This window comes from Copidosoma floridanum, unplaced genomic scaffold (assembly GCF_036245765.1).
Source record: "Copidosoma floridanum isolate Cflo_tuat_1 unplaced genomic scaffold, Cflo_Japanese_pri ptg000006l, whole genome shotgun sequence".
Lineage (NCBI taxonomy): Eukaryota > Metazoa > Arthropoda > Insecta > Hymenoptera > Encyrtidae > Copidosoma > Copidosoma floridanum.
Genome location: NW_028321883.1, coordinates 7,822,118 through 7,843,399, shown reverse-complemented (window position 1 = coordinate 7,843,399; position 21,282 = coordinate 7,822,118). Strand labels below are relative to the sequence as shown.

Genomic DNA, 21,282 nt, shown 5'->3' with positions numbered 1-21,282 from the left:
GGGTGGGTTTTTCCGTGGAATTTTCCTTGAAAGTAATTCCAGGGTTTTTTCCTTGCCCCACAGGTTTTTGGGCCTGGGTGAATGAGAAACAGTGTTAGGGCTATAGATAGGGATTAGCGGACCCGATGCCAGGCATCGGGTAAGAATCGGGAAAGGATACATAGTGGCGAGTGGACCTGATACACCATTGGTGCAGAGAGTGTCAGCTTAACTGGCATGGTGTTCCACCAGAGATACTCACACTGTGCACATGGATTCAGGTAGGATATAAGGAAAAAGGTTTGGAGATGGGTGTGGCAATACACTGCCACATATAGGTGGTGAGTAGGCGGCCCCCGCGACTAGGCCAGTAGGCTGTCGTAGTAATCCAGTAAAAAAAAAAATATATATATATATATAAATATATCTTCCTATTTTATATAGGTAACTCAGTGGGGCATTCCACACAAACTCCCCACCGCCCCCCGCCACCCCCATTTGCCCCCCACCACCCCCTACCAACCCCCCACAAAATAAGGTAAAAATCCGCCATTTTCTTGCTTATTTTGACATATCGTAGTTTTTCTCAAAACCCCCCACAGCCCCCCACCGACCGACAAGTATTGTTTTACTTGAATATTCCAGTAACAGCACACTGTGCAAAAAGACGTTTTCAATGTAAAAAAAACCTCGGCTTTCCATCTAGCCTATCAAAAAAAAATACTAAAAATGCCTTTTTCGAGATGTAGCATACTTTACGTTTTTTTTTTTGCGAAAATGAAATTTTTTCGGAAAACTAACCATACCATTAGAAAGCTGACTAAAAAATACATCGAAAATGCTATTTGCAACATTTTTTTAGGATAGAAACAAAGCTGAGAAAATGAGCTGAAAACAGTGACTTTTAGCGCTCGCGCGGCAGGCTTGGAACGTTTTGCGTGAAAAGCCCCGTATGTATGTTTATCCAATTCACTTTGTTGACTGCGACATATTAATGCAAAGTTTTTCTATCATTACGACAGCCAATCACAGAGCACTATAAATAGAAAGCCCAAGTGAACTATATCGTGATTGGCTATCAAAATAATTAGGATTTGTTAAATTAACCTATTGCTGTCGATGAAATATACATCGCTGCATCCATGGATGAACATTTATAGTTTTACTATAAAAATTAAGTACACAGTCAGTATTTTGGACTCCACCCACATGGAGCTGGAAACCACCCTCTTTCCACTTATTGGATATAATTAAATACAATATTAAGAATAGGACATGAACACTACTCTATTACAAGCCTATAATCCAAGAAAGAGACCATCACCCAGGACGATGACCCCACAACCTCACACGTGTCACGTACGATATACTGGACACATTCGACGCAGATATCAAGCCACCAAAACTGAATAATAACAGGCTATAAAAGGAGATCCCGTGCAGATAGTCAGGCAGTTGATTTCACGATGGATCAAAAAGAGTTCATGGAGTTAGTCAAGAGAATCCAGTCGTAAAACAATTAACTCTGCATTGCAGTTGCATTGCAGCTATATTGAAAAGAGAGAACCAGGCCCACGAGACAGAAAGACAAGCGTAATTTTGCTTATATTTTACAAAATTCTTATAAAGTAATTTCAACTGCAAATAGCGCCTTTAATACTTGAGTTACCAAGAAACCCACGTAACAATATTATTTGTGATGCATTTTCTTAATAATTTTTTTTTATTGTATTTTTTCATACCAAAGCTGATGCACTTCATTACGATCAATTACATAAAAAAACAGTCAATCTATTTTCGAATATTGCAAAATCATTTTTTGCGATTATTATTAAGGAATAAATTTTTTTAAATGGTTTCAGTTTCATATAAAAATATACACTTAATCACATAAAAGATGAATTATTCTCTCTTTTTTCGTGCTTAAGCGTGCATATGTACGTAGAGAGCTCATGCACAAGTCAGTGTGTTGTTCAAATAATAATACTAATGGTAATAATAATAATAATAATAATAATAATAATAAAAATGATAGTAATAATAATAGTAATAATTATAATAATAATAATAATTATAATAATAATAGCTATCATAATAGCAATAATAATAGTAATAATAATAATAATAGTAACAATAATAGTAACAATAATAATAATAATAATAACAATATTGAAAATAATTCACATTAATGATGGTAATTATAATCACAATGATCAGTGAGCGCATTCATGCAAATAATTGCAAGAGTAGTGCGTCCTACCTCCCCCCCCCACCTATTATGCCGTACGTTTGACAAATACGGTAAACGTGTTTAAATATATGTGCGAAGCCAGGAGGGATCGTATATTTCATTTCACACGCATACTGTAGGTATACTGTTCCTACATTTTCCATGAACTATTAACAAAACAATAACAAAAAATTGTACGACCGAGTGAATTAAAATTCTCCAACCGAAGGCGCAAAGCCAGCTGAATGTTTATTATTCATCATTCGAATTGAAATATTTCCTCGCATGGTACACAGTTGTTTACCCTTGCCCTACTTTTACGCGTAATATTTACTCGTAAAACATAGAACAAGAAGTACAGAGTTATGAGAGTATATGGATTGTATTTGAGGTACTTGATTTTTGTACATACTTAAGTTTATCGCCAAGCAGGTGCACCTTCTTTAGCAACGTTACATGGAATCTGTTATAAGCAGTGTGAGCTCACAAAATACTTGTAGCCAATATTATACTGTGGGAAACTCTTTTTAATTTTAATAACAAGCCTATCCCTACCACGTATAAAAAAAGTTTGAGTAGCAGTTAACTGAACGGTAAGACCTTTTCGCAAATGCTGAGCATAAAATAATGTTCTTTTCAAAATTTTAAGATACACATATCTTATTTTTGTTATTTCAACGTTTTTTTGGCCTATATTTGTCGGCAAAATTCGTAAATATGATAGAAGAGGCTAAAAAAAGTCGAAATAAATGAGGAATTTTGACATAAATAACAATGCCTTAACATTACAAAAATTTGAGTATGCAAATCTGAAGTAAATAGCAGCACGGTTGCCAGAGCTTTGTCTCTGTGACAAACTTATTTCGTTGTGGTCCTATACTACTGGATATTTTTCAAACACTCATTGTAGTATACTGTCTTGTATTCATACTTTAACAAAACCATACTAAGTAATTTTTTCTTTTGACTAATACAAAATGCAAGCCTTACATAAAATATATTTATGCCTTATTACGTAATAAGTAATAATAATATATAAGGGCGTCATACATAAATAAGGACGTTATTTTAATATATTAAGTGTGAGACTTACATACAGTATAAGTCAAAAGTAGAAGTTACATCGTTTGATTTTCTTAATGTATAAACGCCACGTGTGTGGAATCGTCAGGACTTAGCGTCTTGAGTAAGACTCATGCAGCATAAAATGGTGGTCGCCGTTGAAAATCTGACAATGCTTGCTTGACTTGCAGCTTAAAAGCTTGGGTATACCCAATCAGTTAATGCATAGGCCTTTAGCTTCAACGACTTGCTTTCTTTCTTGCGGACTTTTGCCATGAAATTCACTGCAGTGGCGCCGACAATCTCAAGCGTTAAAATGAATTGCTCGTTGAAGAGCTTCATTACAGCAAAGGTAGGAGGTTCGGTGGTGGAGCTCTGCGAGGAGTCCCATTCTCAGAGAGCCCGTGCGTCAAGCTTCCGGATGATGAGCACCATTACCAGGTCGTCCCGATGAGCAGTAAAACGGTCTAGCTGTTTTAGTGCAGCTAAGGCATTCACAGTTCCACTAAGTAACGCCTTCAGCTCTTCTGCGGAATCTGATTCAGCTGGCACGGAAAGCAAATTCCTGGTAAATGCTGAGACCAAGCACCGCTTGTTTGCGTAGTGGTCATCAAGCATGCTCCATGCAGCTTCAAAGTTCACATCGATTGTTCGCACCGTACGAAGCATTTCCGCTGCTTCACCCTGGACATGTGTCCTCAGGTGCTGCAATTTCTTGATGTTGCTTTGCCGAGAATTACACAAGATGATAGATCTAAACACATCCTTGAAATCTAACCAGTGAAATAGGCCTCCTTTGTAGCACCATAGTTATCAACTTTAAAATAGCTTGTTTCTTCAGCATCGTCTTGAAGAGCGAAAATTTTATCGTGATTTATTTGGAAGGTATCCCAATGGACTCACAACTGCTCTAAGCGTCCTTGAATTATAGTACATGTAAATTTTTTTTCACCTAGCTTTTTCAGATTCACGTATTCGTTGTTAATCCGCTGGAACAACTCCCCTTGTTTTTTGAAAAGCGGTTTCAAGTCCGACAACATGGCAAACTCAATACTGCCATGAAGTTTGCGTGATAAGCAAGCCGAAGTGCGTCGAAGTTAACGACCACCTGCCTTGACGATTCAGTGACGAAAGCCGCCCACACTGCACTCGAACTCGTGAAGTCTTTTACAAGCACACATACAACACTCACCCAATACCAAATAGATCATAGCCGAACTCAGAGTCAACACACGTTGCAAGTCTTGACCCTACACCGACGGTTAAATGCTCGCGGAACCACGTTCTGCTACCAAAATGTTTGCATGGGGAAGTAATGCTGGAATGGCAATTGTCGTGGGTAGGAATAGGGATCAGCGGGTTAATAAATCTTTACGTTCCTTAAAAACTATGGAATAATTTATTGACAGAAAATGACTTATACATTCTCGATGTAAGAGAAGCGTTCTCAACAGCGGCCGTGAGCTGACAGACTATCAAGCAGAATAGTTTAACTTAAATGTCTCAAGCACTTTGGGCCTACACATTGAAATAATACTGTGAAAGTAGCTACCGGTCAAGAAAAGATAAACATAAACCCAATGCAAGGGAAAGTCTTTGTTTTGATTTCGCAGATAAATAGATAGTAGAGATAAGAAAAGCGTTGCTATTTTAAGAGAGAGAATGTTGGTGTAAATATATCACAATTATAATAACTTAACTGAACACTAGGCCTTAAACAAACCTAATAGACTCACCAGCAAAACTCTCGCCTATCACTAGAAAATCCAGTGGATTCTTATGATTAATGCATAAAGCAGTGGGATGAAAAAAATTTATGAACAGCACTTAAGTAATGGGTAAAAAATACAACACGTTAAATGCTTAATTTTTTTCTTCATAATAAAGTAGCTATTTCCTAATAGTAGAGTGACTCTTATCAAAAAACTTAAGTTTGTGAACTTCCTAAACATTCACAGGCACTGTTGTGTGTTTGTTCTTAGGGATCAAATAAAGGAGTACACTGGAAATGGAACTTAACAACCCATTTGTTCAATGCTTCTAATTATATGAGTGTGCTAGTTGGCAGTTACCTACGAATTGATTTGCTGGTCGCTCGATTTACATACTCGCACTCGCGACCTATCCCGTACACACTTTTCCACAACACAAATACACAGACCCGCATGCACATACTCTTTCACGTTTGCTCATATGTGCGTAAATCGACTCTCACCTAACACTTCTTCCCGACTAAGACTTTATTCTTTCGTATAAGCTAATGTTACATGCGTAAAATGGTTTTCTAAATATCCAAATAAGTTGGAATTTTTTCTTCTCTAACCAAATTTCTCTGTGTTATTCCTAGTGTATAAAATTCTTCGTAATTTGTGGAATCATCATTACTTTGTTTAGGCATATTTTTTCTTAGCGTTTTTTCCCGTACTCTGGCTCGTCTAACGGATAGTATACTGTTTTCTCTGAAGAGACACTTCTGCCTACAATCGAAGTTGACTTCGAATACATTGAAGAGTTAGAGTTATTCTTTATTGCTTTTGATTCTTTATATGTAATGGCTATCTCTTCCCCTGGAACGAAAAATTCTGGAAATTTTTCTTTCTTTTGTACATTTTCTGTATGCCGCAATCGATTAATATTTCGCAACCATGCTTCTTCGTCATGTAATCTAACTTCATTATGCAATTTACCTGTTCAATGCACAGTTTTACCAAAAATCCATTTGTCTCTTTCTCCGTATTTTCTTGCCACCTCCCTATCTCCTACTTGAAGTTCTTCGTATTTCTTATTGTCATTAAATTACGCTATTTTTATAATTTCACTTGGTTTACCTAAATCTGACTTACATCTTATTTTTCTACTGAACATTAATTCTATGGGCAGAACCACTGTGTTTACATAAGGCATTTGACAGTATTATGCCAAACCAGTTGCAAATTTAATTGAAGTTTTTCTTAACGCTATAATTTTCTTAGTGCTGATTGTATTATTTGCACGTATCTTTCGGCTTGAACCTTCGTCGCTGAATAGAACGGAACCGTTCTTTAATGTACAATATCATTGCACTTTTGAAATTCCTGGAACATTCTGGAACCAAAAGTTCTACCATTATCAGACACTAAAATCTTAGGAATTCCAAATCGTCCAAAAATTTCTGTACAAACTGTAATCGTCGATTCACTCAACATATCGTTCACAATATATACTTCTGGCCACTTTGAAAACGCATTTACTATAAAAAAAAAAAATATTTCCCAACAAATGATCTAGCAAAATCTATATTGACGCGATAAAAAGGTGCTTTTGCTGATTCCCATACGTGTATAAATCTGCTTTGATAGGATTATTCGTTTATGATTAGTATTGAAAGCAGTATTTTATAGTTTTTCCTAAATCGTTACTTATATCTGGCTACTAGCAATGCCTCCAAGCTAGACCTTTTATTTTTAACATTCCAAAATGACTGTTATGTGATTCTTGCAAAATTGTATTTCGTAATGCTTTCTGTGTTACACCTTGATTTTTTAGCATTAGTACACTTTGTTTCAAAGTAAATTCACGTGGATCAACATACCATGTTTTCTTTGCCGTAAGACTTTTATCGTTTTTTAATGCAGTAATCACATATTGTAAGTCGCTATCTTCATGTACTCTTTCTAGTATGTTATTTGAATCAATCGATAAGGTCTCAAAAGTATTAATACAGAATCAATCAACTGTATTAATATTTTCTTCCACTTTAATCGCTGGTAGTCTAAAGAGTCTACCTTGCCTTCCCTTTATTCTACAATTTCTTGTATTCAATATTATGTTCAAAACCACGTAAAAAAATTGAGTAATGTTGCATTTTCACTGCACTGCACCGTGGCAGCTCTTTGTTTTTTGAAAAAATCTATGTAAGTGATCTGTGGTCCGTAATTAATGTAAACTTATTCCCGTAGAGGTATTGGTAAAATTGTTTAATCTCATGAACAACGGCGTACGCTTCTTTATCTATCTGACTATATTTTCTTTGTCTCGTATTTAAAGTTTGTTTGATTTTTCGGTCCCATCAGAAAAACGATGATATAACACTGCCCCATCCGCATATGAGCTCGCATCCGTCACCAGTACGAGAGGTAAATTGGGATCATATAACATTAAGCATTTTTTACTAGTAAAAGCTTTCTTCGCTTCAAGAAATACTTTTTCCTGGTGGTTTGATCACGTAAATTTATTTTGTATGCGTAAGAGTTGATTCTAAAATTAAACTTACATTTTTTTTGAGTCTACCGTAATAATTAATAAATCCCACAAAGCTTGTAACTCTAAAATATTTGTTGATCTGTTTCTAATTTTTGTGAATCTTTGTGTCATCCATTTTTATCTATTACGTTATCGCAGTAATATATTCTTGAAGCAAAAAATTTACGTTTTTCTCGATTTATTTATATATTGTATTCATCCAGTACTTTAAAAACTTCCTCTTACCTTAACGTAGGCTCTGTAAAGTCTTTAGCTACTATTCAAATATTGTCTAGATAAACTTCAACGCCTTTAATACCACGAAGTATGTTTTCAATTTTCTCTTGCCAAATTGCTGGTGCTGGGGCTAACCGTACATTAGTCGATTGCATTTAAATAGTCCCCGATATATATTAATCGTTAGTATATTTACACTCTTGTCATCGACTCGTATTTGTAAATAAGCTCGTTTGAAATCTAATTTTTTTAATGCAGTACAACCTGCCATTTCTGAGAAAAGTTATTTTACTGTAGATACCCCAGCGGAAATATGAAAACGTAACAAAATGTTAGAAAAAGTAAACATGTGTAATAATATGCCGTAACCCGCAAGAAAATGTAAGAAAATGTAAGGAACTGTAATAGTCTCATGGATTTCGGACGTTTCTTACACTTTATTATGTTGGGTTACGTTTTTTTACATTTTCTTATGTTTTAATATAATTTACCACATGCTGTTACACTTATACTTTTTCATAATAGTTACTCAAGTTTTCTTTATTTAAGGCAAATTTTATTCGAAAATGTAAGGAAGTGTGTCTAAAAGTTATCAATGATAATAAAATATAAAAAAACATAATAAACTGCAAAAAACTGTAAGCTGTTATAAAACATTACAGATGACAACACTTTCCTACAGTTTATTAGAGTTTACTATAGTTGCTTTTTCACGAGATTCAAGTGTCTTTTTAGAATTATAATAAAATGTAACAAATCGTAAGACAATGTGTTGGGTTGTAGTGGACTATAATCAAATGTAACAAGACGTAAAAAACTGTAACTGTGGTCCAAAATCCAACCAAACTGTACATTACATCACAGAAAGTTACGGTTTGCTACTTTTTTTCACACTAACTTTTTCTGTTAGGGTAGTGGGTATTTATTAATTTTTAATTGTGGGTTTATTTTAACGTTATAGTTTCCACAAATTCTTACTTTGTTATTTTTCTTAATCACAGGTACAATAGCAGTTACAAAATCTGAAGTATCAAGTTTTTCTAAAACATCTCCTTGTATGAGTAAGTCCAATTCTTTATCTACCAAGGAAATCAATTTAAACACTAAGGCCCTGGGCTTAAGAAAAACAGGTTTTACGTCTTCTTTTAATATTAATGACGCTAGAGTGTGGTGTATTGCGCTTATATTCTCGTTCGTAATTTTTTTTTATTTATTTAACAATTTCTTGACAAACAAATTTTTTTACACTTCTGAAATTTCTACTTGTAAAATTAAATCAAATAAAGTATTTGTTTCGTTTTCTCTAATACTTTTTTTTATCGATTCACGCCCCACCAGTGGCAACCGTTCGATATTGGTAACGTATAAATTGCCTGTACTATGAAAATTTTCGCACTTAAAATCTACTGTAACGTTTCCTATAACATTTATTTTTCACTTGCAGTACGTAACCAGCTGTAGATCTGTTCATACTACTGGTGTGCCTGGAAAAAGTTGTTTTGCCTGCTCTCTTTCCATAAACGTGACGGCTGTTCCCGTGTTGACTTCAAAGTTGACTTGTTTTCCGTTGACCGGGAGTGTTTTAAAAAAATTTTCTCGTCCATCTTCTGTTTTGACACCTAGTACCTCTATTCAATCTGTATCTACTACTGTCTCTTCTTCTTCCATTGTCTATAGCGAATTTATTTTCTTAAAGCGTACTTATGCTAAATGTCCTTGTTTACCACAGAAATTGCACTTGATAGTCACTAGCAATTCACACGTATTGGCTTTAGGATCAGAACCACACCTGTAATATTTGAAATTCTTCTAATTTAAATCACTGCTTATAGTTTTATTGTGAGCTTGTTGCAAGTGTAAGCTTGCTTGCCTTTTAAATTATGGCTTTGACGTACGCTAGTTTTGATGTACGCTACTTATAGTTACGTGTACTTGTGTTAGTATAGTTGACTTGTACCTTATTTTGATGTAACGTATTTACCTCTTTCTTGGAAAGTTCCATTGCTAATGTTTTGTGTATTTTAACCTGGTAATTGCCTCCTGCTTGTAAATTTAAAATTTTCTGTAATCTTGAGTACGGCTGGGGTGTATGACTCCTTTAATTTTTCCTTCGGAGTATTGTATGATTCTTCGTAAGGATTTTCCGCGACAATATTGTTGCGCAAATTATTGAATGCGGTTTGACCTGTGTAGTGTGGTAGATGCGAAACCTTTTCTTTTTGTGTCAGCTTTATGATTGTGAAAACTCCCTCTAGTCTCTGTAGACATCTACGCCATTCCAAAGTTTCTGGGATGAAAGGCTCCACGTGTAATGATGGAGATTGCGTGTAAGTAATAGCAGTTGTCGTCGTATTTGTAGATATTATAGATTATTCCGTTAAAGTCATTTAAGCTCACAAGACGAAGAATTTTAAATTCAATTACACTGAAAGAAAAATGGAATTAAATGACAAATCATGTCATATGCCGCAAAAGGTTTACACTATGTTAGCATTTCGTGCTGTCGCGACATTTTTCTCGAGATCTTGGACACGTAAAATGATCCTATTCTCGTCGCCATATGTTGTTTATTTGTACTTAAGGATCAAATGAAGAAGTACACTGAAGATGTCACTTAACTTTATTCAATGCTCCTTATTACATACGTGCGCTAGTTGGCAGATACCTATGGACTGACTCGCTGGTTGCTCGCTTTACATACTTGCACTCGCAATCTTTCCCGTTCACACTTCTACGCCACACAAATACACAGACCTGCATGCACATACTCTTTCACATTTGCTTATATGTGCGTAAGCATCGACTCTCACCTACCAAGTACAAAATTTGTACTTAAATATGGAAACCTGTAAGACAGCATTGTGAATTTTCTAAAAAATTAGAAAACAACTTACTTTTTAATAGATCCATCTCAGTACAAAAATCAGTATAAAATATAGCATTTGCACCTTATAATAAAATACATAGTTATATTTTATAAGACAGGACATACCTATTCAAGAATCTTAAGAAAAAAACAAAAAAAACATAAAAAATAAGTGAAGAAATAAAAAAATTTTGTTAGTACGTCAACCTGATTACCTCATACTGTTCCAAATGAGTCAAGAATAAGTCGGTCTTGTCACTTAAAATTGTAAGTTGATTTTTTTTTTCTAATGCACTTTTGATCGGTTGAACTGGCTCTTTAATAAATTTTTCTGCCTCTTCATTCGTAATTCCTGGTTCTAACTCAAACTCTACCAAAGGTAGAATTTCTGTAGAAAAGTATAAAGATTCATATCATTTGAATAATATTGTATTAGAAAATAGGAACGCAGGAGAACTGCTACAACAGAAAAAAAGTTACTTACCAAACATAACGAAAGAATACTGAAATTGAGAGCCACAGTGAGAGCAAGAAGTGCCAGGCTCTGTACTTATTTCCGGCAATAGAGTATTGTACGTTGTACATCGATTACATAATTGCAGTAAGTCCTCTGGATCTATATAAGGATATGCTTTAATAGCTATTATCCAGTTTTCAATCTGCATCAAACAGTGCTTTGGTATTTTCATTTTTCGTAGCCAGTCAAGTAGCTGTATAGCTAGCTTATAAGCACCCAATAGTCGAGCTTGCTTGACGAGAGCATATACTATAATCATCTTTGAGATACCCGACTCAAACGTATTACCCTGAATTTTTGTCAGTAGAAACTTTGCTATATTAAAGAGAGCCTCAGGCATTAAAACAGTAAAGGGCTCCTCCTAAAAAAAAACTATTTTCATGACATACATTTATGGTAGGCTTGACTCTTAAAAAAAACATGACTAAATCTAACCAAGTACTTATACAACTGATGGTAAGCATAGTAAACGTCTGCCTTGTCTAAGTATAGAAAGAAGGAGACTTTGAGTTTTTCCATTGCTTTTTCCACCATATCAAGGTTCAGCTGCGATAGGAGCCAGTAAAAATAAGAAGCATCGTGAAACCGTCTCTCAGAGACAGCGTTATGAGCCAGTTGAGAGAGTACGGCAATTGATTGATTTTTCTGGCCTGCCGTGCAAAAAGCTGAAATTAATGTATATAGCATTAGGATGTATTAATGTGATAAATATCTTAAAGTTGGAGTAAAAGCTTTTAAATATTTATTATGTATTTCAATCATGACAAAGTGTCAGATCATTTTTATACATTCATTTATAAAATACTTACGAATAAAAATAATATTGTTAGTCTAAAAGAGTTAACGTCAAATTATTTTATTTGATATATAACACAATAGAGTTTAAATCACTTTATTACATGTTTTGTCTTTACATCGCTTGGTCTATAGCAGTTAAAATTGATTTAACTAAAGGCTGAAGTCTTGATTTACCTGACTGAGAAAAATGATAAGAACTGCAACGATGCTAACAGCGCAGTTTGGTTGTGGTACGTCCTCTTAGAAAATATACATGTAGGATGAAGCCGTAATATTGATATTCTTTAAGGCTATTCAGTAAATCAACGGGAGTTTCTACCTGTACCTTCATACATTTTTATTCGTTAGTTATTTCATAGCTTATTTTACACAAAACGATGATAAGAGATACAGAGCTAGTACTTTAAGAAGTCTTTTAATCCTAATTTTATCACAACTCATTAAGAATTCAAGCTTACCTACGCTGCTTCCTCTGTTTCTATTATCTGCGCCGTAAATCTATGGGTTAAGTAGTTTTTGAAAACTCCACATTACAAAGACCTTTAAGTTGAATAATCTACGTATAAAATTTCAGATCACAGTGTGCAGTAGTAAAAGTTTTGGAAACAACCTTTTCAAAAATTCATCGCACCAAATCATAAATTTTTGAGGCTTTTTCATGTTGTTGTTAATACCTTCAAAACTATCCTTGAATCATAAGGTCCTCAAAATGTAGTCTCTCAATAATAAGTTTTTACTTGATAACTTATTTAATTACATTTCATTATTTCTTTCAACGCGATCCTTTTGACTTTTTTGTTCGTTAATCAAATTTATAAAACAATTAGTTGTCTAAAAAAAAATATTGCCCTGATTTTTACCATTTCAAAAAAATAATTAAGCCCAAACTTGATAGAAATATGAAAAATAAGATGACAGGTGATTAAAGCATATGTAGCATAATTCTCTATTTTTCTTACCATGTTTCGTGATTAAAAAAACAATCAGAAAATTAAGTGGTTTGCTTAATTTTTACAAACGAAACTCCATTTACGTCAGCGATCTAGGTAAATAATAGTCATCAATTTTTTCAAGCTATACTTCTATAGGCACGTTGTGCACGAAAGTAAATCAACGATTTTAGATTGGTGACCTTGAGGCAACGTGCGACGGAAGTAGATATTGTATGTTACTCCCCTTGCCGTACCATCCATGCCTTTTCCCCTCCATACCACACTACACCATGTGACTATATATATATATATATATATATATATATATCACAGCACAAAAAAAGCTTTTCAACTGGATTTGAACCTCTGACCTCCTGCACCCAAACCAAGTCCCATACCCACTCTCCTGTTAGCGATACCGATATTGAAAACTCGATTACTTCTTATTATAGTATGATTTGTAACTTATTTTAAATGTAAATATTCATTTAATGTTTATTCATCAATTCCGCTTGATGATAAATTGCATACAAAATAAATTATTAATTTAATAATAATTTTTTGTTAAATAATTTTTTTCAATCTTAGAAATTAGTATATTTTAGCACAGCAGCTTTTTACTGCATTATTAAACATTGATTTATTCATCATTAAGTTGTTACTTTCGCAATGAATAACTATCTGTTTTGACAATTTTTTCACCTTTTTTTAACTTTACCGAAAATTTTTCAAATATTTTCTTTGTATTCTATACATAAATGAATTAATTTCTTTGCATTTTATGCTTTTACAATTTTTTCATTTGTACCTAACGTAATTTTTTGGTTTAAAGACGTTCATTACAATTAGCAGGGCAATAGTTCATAGAGGTGAGTGGAGCTCAAATATATTCAGCAATGTAAACACTCAAAGGAGTACTACAGGATGGTTTTTCTTAACCATTTAAACATAATTATATTTTGGGTATAAAATATGGACTAAAAATAAGTGTGTGAGTGTATGTAACAGATGCGAGCGTGATGTTAGAGATGTAATCAACGTAGGTGGTAAGGAAGTTCTTTTGAAATCATCAGAAGATTTGATAAAAGTGCATAGTCTTATACTGGCTAGCCTACATAGTATTTAGGTTGTATTGTACCATAATATATTGTTTATTATCGTTTATTTATTAAATATCAAAATATTATCCAAAACCACACCGAGTTGACGTATAACGTAACATAATACTTGGGTACCAAGCATCCACTGTCCACTCGTTTAGCAGTGGTAAATTAAATAATTGAGTCATAAAAATACAGGTGACTTGCACATCACTGTTAAAGTTTTTAGTTTTCATGTGTAATAAATAACTATTAATTGTTGAAACAACATTGTTACTTAATAACTATAATTTAAGATATTTGGACATCATCAATTCATAAAAACAAATTATGAGTAAAACTACTTAAAAGGGTATTTAATTATAAATTTTGTTTTCTAAAAATTATAGTCAAAGAGTGATTTGATTTGTAGAATGAGCTTACATTAGAAAGCGCCAAGAATCGTTTGATAAAAACTTTTTCTTAAAATAGAGCACTTTAAAAAGAAATTTTAAAATTGTACTTCTTTAGATAGTATGTAAGGTTTAAAATAACTATGAACTATTTATGAAAATCAACTCAGCATACATTCAAGTATTGTAAGCATCTCTAGACAGCTTAGAGTAAAAATTGAATGAACTACCATAGTAAAATCATACTTCACGACACAGAGAGGCAAAATCTCAAAGAACTGGAAAAAATTAGGGATTTTTTTATGTACTATTTTAAGAGTTCACAAAATTTTTGAAATTTTACCGATATTAAAAAATTAATTTAGTTACTGTTTATCCAAACATTAATTTTAAAGGCGGATGGAATTTTGCATAGTTTTTGAGTTCTCGAATTCAAAAAATTCAATGTTACGAAGTAAATATCTAAAATGTCACGAATTACTATATTCTGAAACGAGGAGATAAATTGAAGCATAAGAATTAAAAAAAAAAATTGCTACTAATTTTACCTTATCTTAGTAAAATCGACTTTTTCAAAACAAATACACGCATAAACTTGGCACTGACACATGTATTTCTAGCCCCAAGTAATAGTATATTACGTCACGAGGCCACTACGTGGCTGATGTACGGCCACGCAGAGTATGTCAAGGTGAAGCCTTTACGTGGCTGCCCATCAGCCACCTTACAGCTGAGTAAAGTATACGATTTTTTGTCATCTCGTATAGGAAAGTTTTTTAAATTTCAATTCAAATAGGTTGATATAATTTAATAGTAAAGGCTAAGAGAATATATAATTAATTTTATAAAATAAAAAATTTATTACTTTTAAAATGCTAGTTATGAAATATTCATGTCTCTTTCTATTTTAATTTATCTTTGAATAGTTATGAATAATGGTTATATAATGAATGACACCATTTTGGGCAATTTTGAAAAGTTGCGGTACCTCCCATCTTGAAATTCTTCATAATTAGTTTTTGTGAATTCTTTTTTTTTCTGACGGTTCACTATCAATGCTGCTTTCTTCCTCTACAATATTATCAAATAGCTCAGATATTTCAGCTGATTCTTGATTGTTTTCATGTTGTTTATTCGATATCTTATTTACTTCATTACTCTCTATTTAGTTAAGTATGAATGTTGAATTACTGGCGCCAGAGGTTTTTTCAAAAATGTTTTCTTTATTATTTATAGAATATTAAAGGTAGCTTTGAGCCACAGCATCTGACCATCAGCCTCCAAGATCTGTTATCATAGGTAAGTTTGCTCCTGAATTTCAAAGAGCAGTGGCTTCACTGTGTCTAAAACAGTGACCAGTGTATCCGTTTCAATTTTCCAAGTTTAGATAGAGAGTGATAGTTTTCGGAACATTAGCTACTTTGTGTTTCCGTACTACTTGAAGGATAAATTTTCCATTGTTATACTGAAGCAAAAATCTGTTAGCGGGTGTATTTTCAGGTCTTAAAGCCACATGTTTTTTATTGCAGCAAAGTAAGGTAAACCTATGACAAAATCACGAGGATAGTAGGTTTTTGTACCACCAATCGTAACTATGTATAAATTATTTGCATCATTTACATCAGCAGTCCTAAGCTTAGTTATTTCCATACAACGTATGGCTCTAAATTATCTAATAATGAGAACTGCCTGCAGAAGTTAACATACTTAAGTAGCGAATAAATAGTGGGTATAAAATTAGAATAATAATATTAGTCATGATAAATACTTTCCTACACAAGTAAATACGATCTACAGTAGAGTTAAGAAACTCTTTTATCTGCGGCCATGTTTAAATGAGAGACTTTTTCGGCTTATAACCCTTGAATTTATTTTTTAGCATAGTTTCTAACAATGAGTAATTCTCTGTCTTGATGTTATTCTTTCTATTTAACATTGTTTTTAGTCTTGCCTAATAACTCCACATACTGGATAGTTTTAATTATTTTGATAGCTCTTCAAAGTACACTAAAAAAGAACTTTTCAACAAACGATGCTTTATTCTTGGTTTTTTAGTCTATGTATTAAATATGTGCTTTTCCATATGGATCACGAGACTTTTGAGGTAAGAACCCACTAATAACTGACTTTGCCTCTTCTTCCAAGTTTCTCATAACTGTTTCTTCGTCAAACTCAGATATACTCGAATCGTCTGACGACATTATTAATAACTATGTAAGAGTAGTTGTGTTGATGATACAATGCAATAAAAAAATGATATTTCAGCTCCTTACTTTTGTAGTTATACAAGATTTTTAGATAGCCATGAAAATTTACTTACCAGTACCTATTAGTAACTCTGAACTTGAAATAAAGTTTGTAAAAGCTCGTAGTGGTTATTTTGGGTATACGTACACAAGAGACGAGAAACAGATTGTAAGGTAAACGAAAAGTAAGAGAAAGTAAGAAATCTGTCAACGTTATAGTTAATAGGCATGAACCGACTTGAGGCAACGACAAAGGTGGACAGGATAAGGCACTAAAAAGATGATGAGCACATGTGTCTGGCTGTCAAAAAAAAACAACACTTGCCCACCATATACAATTATACATAGACACAGATATTCGTTATAACTATCATATAATTATTTTACACTTGCATCTCATGCAAGAGAGTTATTAGGTATAAATAAAAATGTTAGGTGTAAATAAACAGTTCCAGTCAGAAGTATTTATCACTTAGTCCGATTTTTAAATGTACTAATACGGGACAGTATAATACTATGCGTATCATACAAAAAGCATGCTCCATGTCTCCTTTTCATTGTCCTAACTATTTATGGCCTATATTTGACGGTATGAGGCATATTGACAAAAATGATAATTTTTTATCATCCCCAACCGTAAATTTTATTGTTTACGTCTGCTTAGTAACACGTAAAGCGACAAATGTACGGCCATGAGATTTCTTTACGGCCGCTGAGCAAGGCGCTTCTACGAGGTCCGTGCTCTCAAGTGTACAACGAATACCTATCTATATATATGGTGTCTACAACAAATATATGAATATAGTGGCCAAGTCTTTTTTTTCTTGACAGCCAGATGCATGTACTTATCATCTTTTTATAGTGCCGTCTCCTGCTCGCTTTTGTCGTTGCATCGAGTCGGTTCGCGCCTATTAACTATAACGTTGCCTAATTTTTTATTTTCTTTTACTTTTTGCTTACCTCATAATCTTTTTCTTGACTCTCGCGCATGTGCACTAAAAATAATCACTACGTGCTTTTACAAACTTTATTTCAAGTTCAGAGTTACTAATAGGTACTGGCAAGTTAATTTTCATGGCTATCTGAAAATCTACTATAACCTCAAGAGTAAGGAGCTAAAATACCATTTTTTTATTGCATTGTATCATCGACACAACTACTCTTACATAGTTATTAATAATGTCGTCAAACGATTCAAGTAACTCTTAGTTTGACGAAGAGACAGTTGTGAGAAACTTAAAAGAAGAGGCAAAGTCAACAGTTGCATTCAACTATCCATCGTTCTTTCGTTCGTATTACGTTGGAAACAATGCTTAAGAAACGTACGATTCACCGAACGATTCATTTTATCTTACATTCCTTAAACATTGATTCTAACGGAGTGCGAACGAGCGAACAATGGATACTCGAATGCAATCAATTATTAGTGGATTGCTACCTGAAAAATCTCACGCTCTACATAAAAAAACATACATTAAAAATATAGACCAGAAAATCAAAAATAAAACGTAGTTTGATGAAAGTTCTTTATTAGTGTACTTTAAAGAACTGTCAAGAAATTTTTTTTCTTTCAGCCTTCACTATTGAATTATATCGACCTATTAAAATTAAAACCGAATAAACTTTTTTATACGGGATGACAAAAAATCGTATACGTCACTCGGCTGTAAGGTGGGTTCTGACGGCCGCATGACATACTCCACGCGGCCATTTATTAGCCACGGTACGGCCTCGTGACGGAATATACTGATTCGCTATCTGAAAATACGAGTTTGCGAATCTGAAGTAAAATGTAGCGCAGTTGTCAAGGCTTCATCTGTTTCTGAAACTTACCTCATAGCACCTCCAAGCTACTAGATTCCTTATTATCTAATATGAGCGATGAAAATAAAATGTATTGAATAATAATACGCATCTTATCACGTTGTCTAGTACTTATTACATGCCTGTATTAGAGAGTAATTATATTTACTCAAATAACAATGTAAAAATATATTTACCAACGTTGTGGAAGCCAAGTATATACGCTGCAATACAAATAGAGCGTCTCAAATTCAAACAGAAGCTGTCAGAAATCTTGGCTGAATTAAATAAGACGATAGCCACCAAAAAAGTCGTTGGTAGTATTAAGCCATTTGTGTAAAACGAAGGTGATAAAGACTTTGTATTGAATGGTAAAAAATATATTTTTCAGTACATAGTGTTGAAAGTTTGAAAGAAGTTGCTTTGCTATTAACGATATTGGGTAAGAATGGCTATAGCTTGATGGGACATTCTTACCCAGTGAAAACGTCAAAATAGAACTACGATACACTAGTGGAAGTAATAGAAATGCATTTGCAGCCTGCACCACAGCGCAAATATAATTGGGCGTTTTAAATTTGAATAGTTTTCGCAAGTTGAAAGTACGTTCATAAGTGATTTTTTTCTTAAATTGGAACGTAAAATTCAAATTCAAATTTGCGTGTGAGTCTCGAGAAATGATTCATATGTATAGTCTGTATAAATACACTTTCTACGTAATAAACACCTCTTTTCTATGTTGACTAAAACTTATATATTTTTATACGTAGAAAATAAATCTATGTATAGTTCTCGAGACACATTTGCCATCTCATGGTAAACAGGCAAAACGACACAAAATTTTCACAAAATTTCAAGTCTCTTCAAATCACTTGTCCTTATGTCACTGTGGTTCCTTATTAACCATCAAGTGGTAATCATATACACTTTTTGTAAGAAGAAAAACGTTCTTCAAAAATTTCAAAAGCGAAAGATGCTGTAAGACGTGAGTATTAATGGCTCAAATAACAGACAAAAAGTTTTGAAAATCAGATTGGTAAGATTTCCAGGCCATTAACTTATCTATTTCAAAAAATTGTGTGTAAAAAAACTTATGTTACAATTTTTTTCAATGCTATCAACTATGTCTATGACTGCAAAATCAAGTAGCATGATAGATCTACGTATCAGATTGAGCATGGTACTACACCCTTACTATGTCAACATTTAAAGGCAGTCACAGACTCTAAACTAGAATAAAAACATCAAATACGCCTAACCTTTCAGTTCTTGCAATTATCAAGCCTTTCAGGAATTACTTTTGAAAGAAAAATCAGAAATTTATTATTGATTTTTCCAATGCGTAAACGTGATAAGCTTATTTCAGGATTGTTCAACTTTTAATTCAGACCTTAAAGTTTCCACTCTCAAGTTAGTCGCGAGTCTGTACAGCTAGATCATCGATATATTGATAGATCCTTGGCCCAAAGGAAGCAAATGTTTTTAATAAATACTGAGTCCTACTTTATCTTACGTTAACTAACTTCGCAAATATTTCCAAACTCCGGTGATTCAAACCGTAAGCCAATTAAGTTAAGTGTCGTTTGGTAGAGTTAATCTAATTTTGGTAGAGTTAGACAAGGTTTATCAGAATTTTCTGGGATTTGGCAGATTAAGGCATAGTTTGAAAAAGTTAGGCATTATTGAATATAGCTTTTTTCAATTAAGATCAATTCTCAATAAAATGACTATTCCGAAAAAATCTTTGACTCTTTTTTATGTTGGCTAAAAGAGCTTTATCGGTTACAGAATGAATAATGAAATATATATGAAAATTCATCTACAAATAAATGAAGTCATAAAAATTATTATTTTTATTTAACTAATTTTTACATGTAGGCTTATGGGCTGTTGTCTTTTTAAGCGCTTCTATTGCATTTATCTCGTTTATTAACAATGAACTTTAGATACAAATTTGATCAATGGTAAAAAAACATCTAATGATCATATTCAATTTTATTGAACATCTCGAGAGTGCTTTTGAGAGAAGAAATTAATCAATAAGCGTGGTAAGAACTACAAAAGGTAATGTTGACACAGAAAAGCGAGAAAGACAGACGATATACCAAACTATAGACAGCGTCGCATCGAGTATAGCGAGGTATTGAACCTCCTTATGGCAATATGCAAAACATAAAAGTCGTAGTCTATTTGAACTTTAACATCTTATTGATATACCAATTAAAGTATATGATTAGCGCTCCCAAATTAAACATTAATAGCTCTTACTATTTAATTAGGGTACTATTAGAATATGAGGCAATTGATATGGATGATTGTATGACATTCAAATGCGTTTGTTAAAATTTCAAATTATCATATACATTAATGCAAACTCTTAAAGAAATATAAAAACCTTTTTCATTTCATTCACTGAACTTCAATATTGTACCGTAATAGTAAGTTTTAGTTTCAACTGTTACGTCGGCGTAATACGTGAAGTTTTGAGCTAAGCTTTCGCTTATTTCTCGGGATTCCTTTTTATTAATGTCTCTCATGTAGCAGTCAGATGGACGAAAGTAGGCCACAATGCAAGGTGATAAGGTACGTGAGAAAGGTTTAACCCCATGCCAGCCATTCTCGCAAGACGGTGCAAAGGTGCACGTGAGCAGATCAACTCGTTTGCTCTTTTGCACTAAGACAAACAAGCTGGGTGATTCGGGAAGGCTACTCGTGAGGATGGGTACTTAGCACGAAATTGAAAAGATTTCCTTTATTTCAATTTGCACTTACTGTTTATTGGTTATTAGTTATTGTTAGCAAACCGAATTAACTTGGAATTATAAATTAAGTGACGTATGAGAGCCAGAGGACCTTGACTGAAGGGATCCATGATGATACTAGAAGAGTGCGGCCTATT

The 21,282-nt window shown here is 33.5% G+C and overlaps 1 protein-coding gene across 1 annotated transcript in view; it reads right to left on the bottom strand.

Moving 5' to 3' along the window:
• The window catches only part of Oseg1 (intraflagellar transport protein Oseg1), a 563,616-nt gene that overhangs the window by 289,950 nt on the left and 252,384 nt on the right, over positions 1–21,282 (bottom strand). The window contains exons 10-12 of the mRNA XM_089598273.1: positions 11,548–11,777; positions 11,080–11,473; positions 10,811–10,983 (exon numbers count right to left, since the gene is read on the bottom strand). Of these exons, the coding sequence (XP_089454399.1) occupies positions 10,811–10,983; positions 11,080–11,473; positions 11,548–11,777 (797 nt within the window). The remainder of the gene's footprint in view (positions 1–10,810; positions 10,984–11,079; positions 11,474–11,547; positions 11,778–21,282) is intronic.